General features: G+C 52.4%; 1 protein-coding gene across 1 annotated transcript in view; it reads left to right on the plus strand.

The window, feature by feature from the left end:
* The first annotated feature begins 8,637 nt into the window (after positions 1 to 8,637).
* The window catches only part of LOC128275179 (uncharacterized), an 81,463-nt gene continuing 78,978 nt past the window's right edge, over positions 8,638 to 11,122 (plus strand). Inside the window, exon 1 of the mRNA XM_053013592.1 lies at positions 8,638 to 8,736. Coding sequence (XP_052869552.1) covers positions 8,725 to 8,736 — 12 coding nt within the window. The 5' untranslated portion in view covers positions 8,638 to 8,724. The remainder of the gene's footprint in view (positions 8,737 to 11,122) is intronic.

Below are 11,122 nucleotides of genomic sequence, written 5' to 3' on the forward strand. Positions count from 1 at the left end.
TGGCTGCAGGAGTCGGGGCTAGCGGTCTTTGCATTCCATTAAACCCACACCACGGGGCCCGGCAGTACCTTGTATAGGGTGATCCGTCAAGGGTTTGGGTTTTAAACTAACGATTACATGACTTTAAGAAAATGTCAAACATTATTCTGGAAATATTAAAAATTTATTTCCAAAGTGATGAGCCTTCAACTCAAAGTGTACGCAATTTAAAAACTTCAACTCCATCTCGGAGGTTATGTCAATAATCATTATTGTAGTATTTGAAGCTCGGAAAGACACGTCGTTCAAGAGAAGATAATTTCTGTTTGCTGACACATCGAGTGACTGTTTGGTGCGTATTTTGGTCTGATGGAATCATCCGCCCTATTTTTCTTCGAAAATGAAGCTGGAGCCGGATTAGGAATTGGTTCTTCGCGCGAAATTGAAGCTGGAAAGCTGGACGTCATTTGATTTCAACAGGCCAGCCATCGATATTTTGCGCTCCATCTTCCGGGATCCAAACACTAGACGGGGACCACCCTATAGCGTATGTAGGTTATGTTTGGAGCGCGCCACACTTCCGGGTCGTCGACGAGCGGGAGCGTTCCAAGCGTTAAGTTTTGCCGTCTCCCACCGAGCACACCCATATCCCCGTGTCGTGTTGGTGCGAGGCACGTTCCACACACGGGTTGTCACGCAGGGAAAACCAGCGGGTTTGTGGTTCGGAAATGGTCGGAAAATTGGTTTCAGGTTTCCGACGCACGGTCCGGTGCGATTGTGAAGATCGATGGGATGGATGGCTCCGTCCATCATTCTCCTCGTGGACGAACGGTTGTTGTTTAGTTGCGCACTGCTCGAAGGAACGTTAGTGAGCCGTGCGATGGAAAACGCCCCCCGTGAGCGTTAGTGGACACGTCAGTGTGGACCAGTCCAGAATCAGATGTTTTTTTTTGGTAGCGAGTAGCGTAAAGCAGTCGAAAGTCGATTGTCGGCGCATTACGCTGTGGGGAGTTCATCAGACATCAGACATTAGGTTCAGCATGTTTGGGACAACTCACGACGTCCGTGGCAGGAGCGAATGGCGCACGCTTCTGAGATGCAATTTGCATTCTCCAAAAGGGCCCTTTGGGCGCCCCTTCAGCGGTGAAAGGATCCGCGGCACGCGCGGTGTCGCGTTTAGGCAAATGGCCGCCCTAATGGTTCGATCCTGGGCGGCTTCTCGGTTCTCGGCCTAATTGGAATTCATGTTTGGGGCGCGATGGCTGCTGTATGGCTATCGCGTGCCGTACTCGACGAAGCGTTACCCTTTGGCCTGATTTTTGCACTCCCCCTGCTTCTCTCTCTCTCCGGTTCTCCGTGGAGTCATAACTGCGTTCACGATAATTTTATTACCTTTTCGGCAAACGGGGAGCCATCGGCTCCAAATGTCACAACTCACGACGACGACGACGACCACGCCGTCGCCGACGGGTGTTGACTTTCCCGAAACTCTTGTAAACACTCCGCTAGGTCACTCGTATTTGTTATACACTCGACCCGCGGCTACCAGCAGCCCCCGGTTGGAGCGGGGGCTGTGGAATTTAACGTCACCGTCCGTCATCGCCGGGGTACCTCTCGAACCCCTCCTTGTCAACGCCGGAGTCGCTCGTCGTCGGTCGTCAGCGTTGCCCAAGAGCGCGCTGTTCGGAGTGTGGGGGCTCCTGAAGCGTCGGCTATTTAGTAAACCGTCAGCATCCTCGGTTGGGGCCGTGCGGCGGCTGACTGGATAAGAAAAGCTCTCATTTTAATTAGCTCCCAAGGACGACCGGCGGCGGCGTCGACGTCGTGGTTAGAAACAAACGACTCGAAACGCGTTTTCAATCCCGTTCATTCAAAGACTTGCTGGTCGGGCTTGTTGTCGCAGGTGTGTGCGCCGGCCGTTTTGTGGGATGCTTAATTTTATTCACCACACAACGACCAACGTTTCGACTGCCAACTTGACAGGCGGAGCCGAAGGTGACAGCCCACGGACCTGGCGCGCGAGTTAAGCCCCGCGAGTTCCACCGCAAGTTATGGTAAAGCAAGCTCATTAGCCTCAGCGTCAGCGTCGTTTCGAAAGCTGCTTTGGTCTCCCGCCTGACGATCGATTGTGATCGTGATGATTTTGACACCCTACGGTTTGACAAGATGCGCTTTGGATGCGGTGGCGAGATGGCGACGATGGTTAATCGGAATGGGTCACCAAGGTACCAGCGACTACGACTCGACCCGGTTCCGGATCAGCAACATTGAAGTGCGCTGTGCCAATTAGGGATAATTTGTTGCAGCCGCGACCGCGCGGTTTGTGGTGCGAATGGAGTTGGCACGACACCCATCACGCCACATGTCTGCAAATTGGCCCATCAGGAAGAGCAGCACCTGACTGGCTGCAGGACCTGAAACGGGGGTTACTCCGGTGACCGGTCGCCAGAAAGGTTATGGAGTTCGATGAAGTTCATTCTGGGCGTTTGGCGACCGGCAAGAGAATTCTCGCCCGAAGATAGGATCGAAACGACCTCCGGATGAAGAAGCATTAATCAGTCGTAACGACGGCGGGTCGCACGATTTGCTCGCTCGGGTCTAACGGCCGGTTCCGAAGGGGCGGGTTCCCCGTGCGTGCGTGCAAGAATGCCTCCACTAAAACCCCCACCCGATGAGTGGGTCCGAAAAATGAACCGAAGAGATAAGGCCTGCGGACGTGTGGTTGTGGACTTAATTTAATTAGAGCCACCCGGAGCACGCGATCCCATTTAGCAGCGCGGACTCGCGGCGGAGTGGCGAATGCTGTATGTTCCCTGGTCGAGGTGGCAAATATTTGGCCACCGGCGCAAGGGGCTTAGCCGTGCCGTGCCGTGTCTGATGGTGGTGTCCATTATTTGCTTCTTGATAGCAGGGTGCCGGCAGAATTCTTCGTAGCGGGAAGACCTATTAGACTACGGATAGCACCACCGCGCGGCCAGGTGTTCGCGAATGTTTACCTTCGCCGACCGGAAAATGGCACCGCAGATAGGATTCCACCTTTTGGGGTGGAAAGAGGGTGTCCCAAGTAAGATATTCCCTCACACACACAGAGACACGGTTCGTTTTTACGGTGTGCATGTGCAGAATCGCTTCTTTTCGTGCTCTGCCAGCGAAGCGTCTATCTAACCGCCAGATGGTGGTGCAGTCACGCTACGATGCTAATTGCTCCGGGCACTGCTGCCGCTGCTGCTGACCTACATACGCGGCCATCTTCGGCATCTCGGATCGACTACGCCAAGAATTGGGTGTAATCGGCCGCCCCAAAACCCGTTAAAGACATCAGCCCTCAGCTCTGGAGGTTAAAACAATGCACACTCTCTCGCGCTCTCTCTGTCGCTCGCCAGATCTGTCTCCCCAAAATGGCCGACATCAGACCAGGGAATACTGTCCTGCGGGAGCCTTAAAGAGTCCGCACGGGGTGGTTATTTGCCCGCGTGCCCGATTGTGATTAATAATGGAAACTTTATCAAGGGCGCACTTACCACCGGGCGGCAGGCGGCAGCAGGAACCACGATTGAGCACCGTTTTCGCGACCGACCACGATCCGGACCGAGCTTTCTTTCGGTCCCCACCGGGTGGTGGTGTCCACCGGAAACTCGTTTGCCCGGTTCGACGGCCCGCTCGAAGTAAACAAATGAACTTTAATAATACCGAATTATTAATGATCATCAATTTCAACATAAATAAAGAGATCCGCTTTGTTTGGCCCGGCGGTTGGTTGGTGAGATCCGCGCGGGGTCCCTCGTCTGTTGGCTGCCGCCACCAACGATCGCCATTTTATGGTACCGGGAGGCGACGGCCGCCCAGTGAGTTAGTCTCTCTCTCCTTCTCCGAGAGTATCATTTTGTAAAACGCAAACAGCCGACGGCCGACGCAGACTCGCCGGGTCGGCCCTGCTATCTCAATTAGAATCTCGGCCAATAAATTTCTCCCCTCGGCTGGCTGCTGATGCAGCAGTCCCGGGTGCCTTGCCCCGACGGGTTTGCAGCGCTCAAAAGAAACCTTAGGCAGTCCGCAAAACTGTTGCCAGCCGTGGGGATCTTGGGACTTGAGACTTCTGGGCAGACCCCGATCTCCGAACTCGGCGACACCGGTGGACGACGGTGGCTGGAAAACAAATCAAATTGAATCGTTCACACATCAAACGACGGGCGAGATGCCGCGACCAACTATCACTCCACTCCACTGGAGTTCTGGACTGGAGTTGCCGCTTTGTTTACAAACAACTCTCCGCGCATCCCCGCGGGATGGTGATGGTCGGCCCGACAGAAGTGAAGCCCTGCCAACGGTGTAATTGGCCAATCGACACCACCGTAACGATCGGACCGATCGTCTCTGCCGGCTGCTACCTGTGCGGATTGGATGCCCCTAGGATTAGCCTCTAGGATCTTGGAACTCGTGGTGATCAGGGTGATGCTGCTACGTGACGCTTCTGCGGACGCCACGGACTGCCTTGCTCTCGGTGCCTTGCGGTTTGTAACCGTAGATCGAACCCCGGGCCGGGTTTGGCGCGAACGAGGCGGAAGACCCGCACATCCGTACGAATTGTGGTCTAGACATCGTGGCTGTTCACGGGGGCTGCTCCGGAGCCGGCTAAGTGTGAACAGCGCCACAGGGGCTTCGCAGCAGCGGTCGCCACGGCGTGGCTCTCGTAAAACGGGAACGTGAGATAGTATAGTTTAATGGGCGGCCACAGTAATGAGTGGCAGTATTTTGTGCCACTCGCCATTTCTGGGTGCGTATTCTTCAGAAGCCCGCGGTACTACGATCCCCTATCCACAAGGTTAATACTAGGTTGTTCGATAATTTTCGAGCTTGATAAAAAAAAACATAGTTTTTGTGGTTTGAAATGCTTTTGCTCCAGAGTGCATTGTCCTAATCAAAAAGGATTTTTTTCTTCTGCAAATCGGGTCTTTTTTTCATTGAGCTGGTCCTAAAGGTTACAACAATAATCGGAGTTTATTGTTTTACCAGTTTACATCCAATCCACAAAACAAAATTCCTTCCGCATCACAAAAAAAACTGGTGCTAACACTTTCTTGACCCATTTCTGTACATGAACTTGTTTCCGAGCCGAAGAACCAGGTTCACACCACTCCTAAGCCTCTTGTTTTGATTCAGGATCATGTTGATAGACCCAAGTCTCATCCATAGTGATGATTCAATGCACAAAATCCACTTTATCGTATCGAAAACGCTTTAAATGTTATCAAGAAAGACACATACGAATGTGTTGTCTTCAAGGCTTTCCATTGTGTTAATTGAAGGCGAAGAGTCCTTATATACTTTCAATATTCGTATAAATTTCCTTTGCTTTAAACCTTTAAACAAATTGAGTTACTGCACAATACTTGATTTTTTCCATTGTAAAAATATTGTGACACGTCCATAGTAAATCATTTTTGAATAAAGCATGAATTATTGAACAACCCAAGCATATTAGCGATCTGGTTGATCAAGTTCCGCTGTCCGTGGGGGTACCCTTTTATTACTCCACGCCACAGTCGCCCCGATGTGGTTTATGTGGCGCCCGCTTCTTCGCCATCAACCAGTTAATGAATCAGCTTCGCACGATTTTCGCAATTTGCATTGGCCAAAAGTTCGCTTCTGCCACGCTGAAACCGGTTTGCGTTGCCCATCATCTTGCCCGAGAACGACGGATGTGTTTTGATCCAGATCTGTTGGAATATGTCAAGCACCACGAAACGTCATCTCCTCGGGCAGTGTTCCGCAAATTTCCCTCTCAAGAAGGTCCGATAAAATAATCCGATCCAGCGTTTGCTGTTTGCTGTCGGACCAACGTTGTCGGACCACTCGGAACCACTCCTCGGGCCAACGTTTTCTGACCGTGGTGAATGATTAATTGTGTACGGTATGCCCATCATACTCGGGATCGAAAGTGCTGACGGAGCGAAAACGCCGCAACAACATGCGTGATCGGCGGCTTCGGGTCGTTGCGAAGTTTGCGATGAAGTTGATCGTCAGCTGCGCTGCGTCAGAGACTCCGGGCAGCGTAAACAATCCGCCGCCTTTATCCGACCCGACGCGGCGATCTCTCCCACCCGGCGAGTGGTCAAACCGGGCGTGTATTGCAAATAACATCCGTTTAATTGCTTAAGTACCTCGTTGAGCGGCCCGTTCCGTCGATGATCATCGCCTGGATACGCCGCCCCGTGGGGAGTTCCTAACCTTCGGCGCGGATGTATCGTTTCCAAACCCGATAATCTCCCGCGGAAGATGAAGTTACCGCCCATGGGTGAGCACGAAATGGGGCCACGGGCCGAGCGCCAGCCAGCGGGATGATATAATCCTACACACCCTCATCGCCCTACCCTCATGGAATGTAAATATCGTCCGTCCCGGTTTAATTTATCCGACCTACGGAGGGTGACCTTTTGCGGGAGATACCGAACGGGTCAAGTACGGCCTGGAGGCCTGCTACTCGGGAATTCGAGGACCGTACACCTCATCCTCGTCGGAGTGTTTCCAATACGCACACTCCGCGCGGGTTCCAAGACGAATCGGCCGAGATCGACCGGCTCCCGGTAGCCTCGGCGCGATTAAGCTAATTGGATTCGGTTGCCACTTTTCGAGTTTCACTTTAATTTTTCCCCGAAGATTGATGCCGGCGCAAGATCGAGCAATTGGCGGCGATGATGATGATGCTGACGATGACCGAGCACTTGTAGCTGAGCCGAGCCGCTTTGAAGTGACATCATCCGCCGGCACGGTTTTATTAGTTGAACGGCTTAGAGAGAGATATGGCAGCGGTCGTTTCGAAATCAAGCACCACACCACACGCCAAAAGTCGAAATTGAATTGGACATGTTAATTGAACCGTTGACCAATGAACAGAGTGCGTCGGGGTCCCCGTTTTTGGAACTGATCGTAGATTAGTACTCCGTGGAATGTTGTTTATTAGCAAACTTCAAGAGTTCCAAAGGGTAGAGTAGAACTACCGGTCTTGAGCGTTTCAGTCACTCCTAGAGTTGAGCCGTTCAACCGTGGAGCACTCGTTACGCCAGTCAGTGTCAGTGCGCGTGATGTAACAGGCTTGCGTATTCATTACACTAAACCATATGCCGCAGCACTCCGATCGGATCTTCGGATCGGAGTATGATTAATTCTCACAGAACGACGGCTCACTGTGTTCTGGGCATCTTTTTTTCCGCGACACGATTCAAGACGATCCCCGTGTATGAAGCTGATGACGCACGAGCCACACTCTGGCTACGATCTTAGTTGGTGGGGTGGTTCCAGAAATATGGTGCCGTGGTTGGTGGTCGAATGAAAACTGAAACCCTTATCGTTGGGCCTCCTTTATCACAAGGCGACGCTCAGATAGCCGCACGCACTGTGTGGTGCGTGTGCGTTGATGTCTAAACAAATTACCGTTAATGAAGAAGATACATCATTCTTTTAATTTTTTCCTTCGTGCGTCTGAAGTCCATTTCACCCACTTTATTTAATCTCGCCCAAATAAATAACCAGTCTCCAGCCTCGGTGCGTTCCACCGACCGAAGCTCCAACTCGCAAACAATCCACCTCGGCATCGAGCAGGGAAAATCTCGCCGGCACGGCAGTGGTTTTGAGAGGCCGGTTTCCCGGTGTCAAAAATAGTCGTCGCCGCCGCGAAGTGGGCGCAAGATTGGAGCCATTTTCATACGCGGACGAACCGCGGTGACTATATTTAAACCCCCACGGGGTTCGACGTCGCAGACGAGCGCGATAATTTTAACGCGGATTCCCCCACTGTAGCGCGCGTTACCTGCGGTTGGAGTGTTTGTCAGCCAGCCGGATGTTTTGGCTGAGATTTTCGGCTGGACGCGGCAGTTAGCGGCCTTTTTCCTCGCCGCGCGGTGACGTGGTAAAAGTTGGTCGACTCATAAAAATATCATAGCCACCCATAGTAGGGGGTAGTAAGTAAGTGGGTAGTAGAGAAATCACGAACGAGCCGCGTTTTGTGTCGTGCAAAGGAGGCGTTGCATTCAGAGCCTACTCCTGAAACTCGTGAACCGATCGCCGAGAGTTAGTGTCTGGTTTGGCGCCCTGGTCTTAGTTGGCCATTGTTTGTGTGGCGTGCGTTTCGCCATCCGTCTGACAGATTTACAAGTTGACAGTCCGACCATTAATGATGCTAATCATCGCTGGTCGTCGTCGTAGCAAGCCGTGAAGTAGACCTAATTTGCTGCAAAAACCTCATCACGAACTGTGATGAGAACGCGAACACGTGTGTGTGTGTATGGGGGGGATTTAATTACCATTCGCCCGGTGGCAAAGTTCCGCTATTTTTCGTGTGAGTGTGTGTTCGGGGTCCACCATCAGACGAAAAACTTTCTCGCACGCCAGCCTCCCACAAGCAGTGACGCCGACGCCGGACGAATATTGGTTTACTTTGTGTCATCCGGCGGCGCGTGCTTCCGGAACCGACTCCGGATAGGAAGTCCGGACAGTGATTCACGCCTCCTCGTTGGGAGTTACATGGAAGTGTGACAAGTTGCGGAACAGCCACCGGAAGGCAAATCGTGACACTCGCCGATATTGAAGATGATCTTCTTTTCTAGTAGCTGCGATCGTCTATATAATTGTCGGACTAAAGTCGTGTGCTAAAGTGTGTGTGCGTAAGTGAAGTGTAGTTCGATGAAAATGCTGCGTCTCAAAGCGGACCATCAGTGCACCATCAACCGTACAAGTCTTCAGTAAAGAATGGATGTTTCGGTAAGTACTGGATCACCGACCGACCGATGCTCTGTACTCCCGGGGAACTCCCAGACGACAACCGACTCCAGCAGTGATGTCGCTCACCACGAACGCACTTTGCGGTCCGTCAGTGAACTGCCGACCCATCGATCATCTTTCTGGAGGCCTTCGGTCGGATGCGATGCGGCCATGTTCGGCGCCCTTTAATGGGCGCCGCGAAGATGTCCACGGGGCTAACCCTTAGCGTTTTCACATGTGCCCGCGACGTTTACTTTGCCCGTCCGGATATTGAATCAGAGCCAAAGCGAGAGAGAGGCAGAGGGCGGCCACAGCGCAACGGCGGCCTATAAATTGTTCCGTCCGGCCCGTTATCGGCTCGTGAAGCTTGAAGTATCTTATCTGGGGCCGCTTTTTATGACAAACGAGAGTTTTTCCCGTGCCAGCCCAAGTGGCGGTCCACGTTTCTGTGCCCTTGTCAAAACTCCTACATTCCAACCATAAATTTTCCGGACGCACCCAGCTACAACTTTTCTTCCGGGACTCTCGCCAGATGTCTTGCCCGCCCGTCAGGGTGCGGTGCGGTTATCTTTCGCCCGAAAAACTATGACAAAAAAGTCCAAGAACGGACTGAGAACAGATTTATTGACTTCACACTTTGCTTTCAACGGGCAGCAGGTTTTCCTCAACTTCTTTACTGAGAGCCCCTTTGACGCAGGCACAGGATGCTAGAGCACGGAGGATACGAGGGAGAAAGTAAGGGGTGTGCGCCCTTCCCGGAGTTCGAAGCGTACGCAGCGTCGGTAAAGTGCGTAAGTCCGGCGTGCGTGTACATTTGTAATTCTCAAGAATTCCCGGAGCCCACGGCCCAGTCCTCGGGTTGCGGGTCCACTCTCCGGAGATGCGTGCCGCGAAAGTGCACCGTGTTCCGTGGGTGCAAGGTGCAAAAGGCGGACACAGACGAAAACACGGATAATAATAATGTCGGGTAATATGTTTACATTCCCGGTTTTTGGGGAAGATAAATATTTTTCATTCACTCCCGGGTGCTCTCTCGTCCGCGCGCTCTCATCGTGTAGCTCTCCGGAGGGCCCTCCGAAGAAAGAGGAACCGCGGGACGGACATGACGGGAACTTCCCAGATGATCTGCATGATGATGAAATCGACGATCGAGCCAGCACACTGACACTGACTGCTGCTGCTGGTGCTGATGGTGGTGATGTTGATTTCTTTACGATCCACACGGCCCGGTCGTTCCCGCTGCTCGTGTAGCCCTCGGCCAGCTGGCGGCGCGGCACTTAATCGCCGGGAATCGTTTCGAGTTTCGTCTAAAAATAATATTGATCCGCGAAGAGCCCGTCCCGAAGAGGTTCTAGGCGGCCGGAGCGGTCGGGATCGGGCGGGGTTTCCTTTTGCTTTCTTCCGTTGCACTTCGGTTGGAATTCGTTCTTCCAACTTCCGTTCCGAAGACGCCGGATCGGGACCCGGTAGTTTCCGGTTGACTTCCGCGTACAGAAAGAACGCCTAATTAAAGCAAAGTGAAACACGCATTTGTTGTGCTTCGGGTGCTTCAAGCTAACTCCGTCTGAGTCTATCCCAATTCCCAAGCTTCAATTTTCTTGAGCAATTTCTTGAGCAATCCCAAAGTTACAGACATCATAGACATTAAACATAGTTACTCAAAATTATAGGCCTACGCTCTCTAGGCGATTGTCACGACCGGTGGCCAAAATCGTACGATCGGTAACCCCTAAATTGAAGCTCTCGCCTCCGTCATGTCGACCTTCTGCCAGCGACCAATTAGCAATCATTAAACTGCGCCTCGATGCGCAACGTTTGCGAGGAATGCTCGTCATGATGTTGAAAGCTACCCCCGAGGGCCTTGTCGGTGTGTTACATCGATGCACTTTGCTGGCCAACTCACTGCACGGAAAATCGATGCCTTCAAATACCACAACTTTCCTGTGCGCTACGGAATTGCACCTCTCAATCCGTTGCAGTCGATGGCTCTCGCCTATGTTTAGGAAATGGCTGGTGCGCGTTGGAAAGTCCAGAGTGGCGACCAAATCCTGCCCCGGGAGAGTCCAGAGTCGCCCGCGCTTTTAGTGTGTGGAGCCTCGCCGCAGAAGGACTGTGTGGACGTTTATTGAACACATTGTACTTGGCCCCCACGTTGGCGCGTTGGCGACCTCCGTTACCTGCCGGCGGCACTCGGAGTACGATAAGAAAGCAAGCCGCCTTTCTTGCCCTCTCTCTCTCTCTCTCGCCCTCCTTCTCTCTCTTCCGGGGCGAGGGGAGAAAATGGTTTCTTGTTTCGAAAGTAAACTGTTAAACCATTAAGTGAGCCATCTTTCTTTGCCCTCGTCGGACGGGATCTTTACCCAATTTCCTGAGGTATCTCCTCCTG

This window comes from Anopheles cruzii, chromosome 3 (genome assembly GCF_943734635.1).
Source record: "Anopheles cruzii chromosome 3, idAnoCruzAS_RS32_06, whole genome shotgun sequence".
Lineage (NCBI taxonomy): Eukaryota > Metazoa > Arthropoda > Insecta > Diptera > Culicidae > Anopheles > Anopheles cruzii.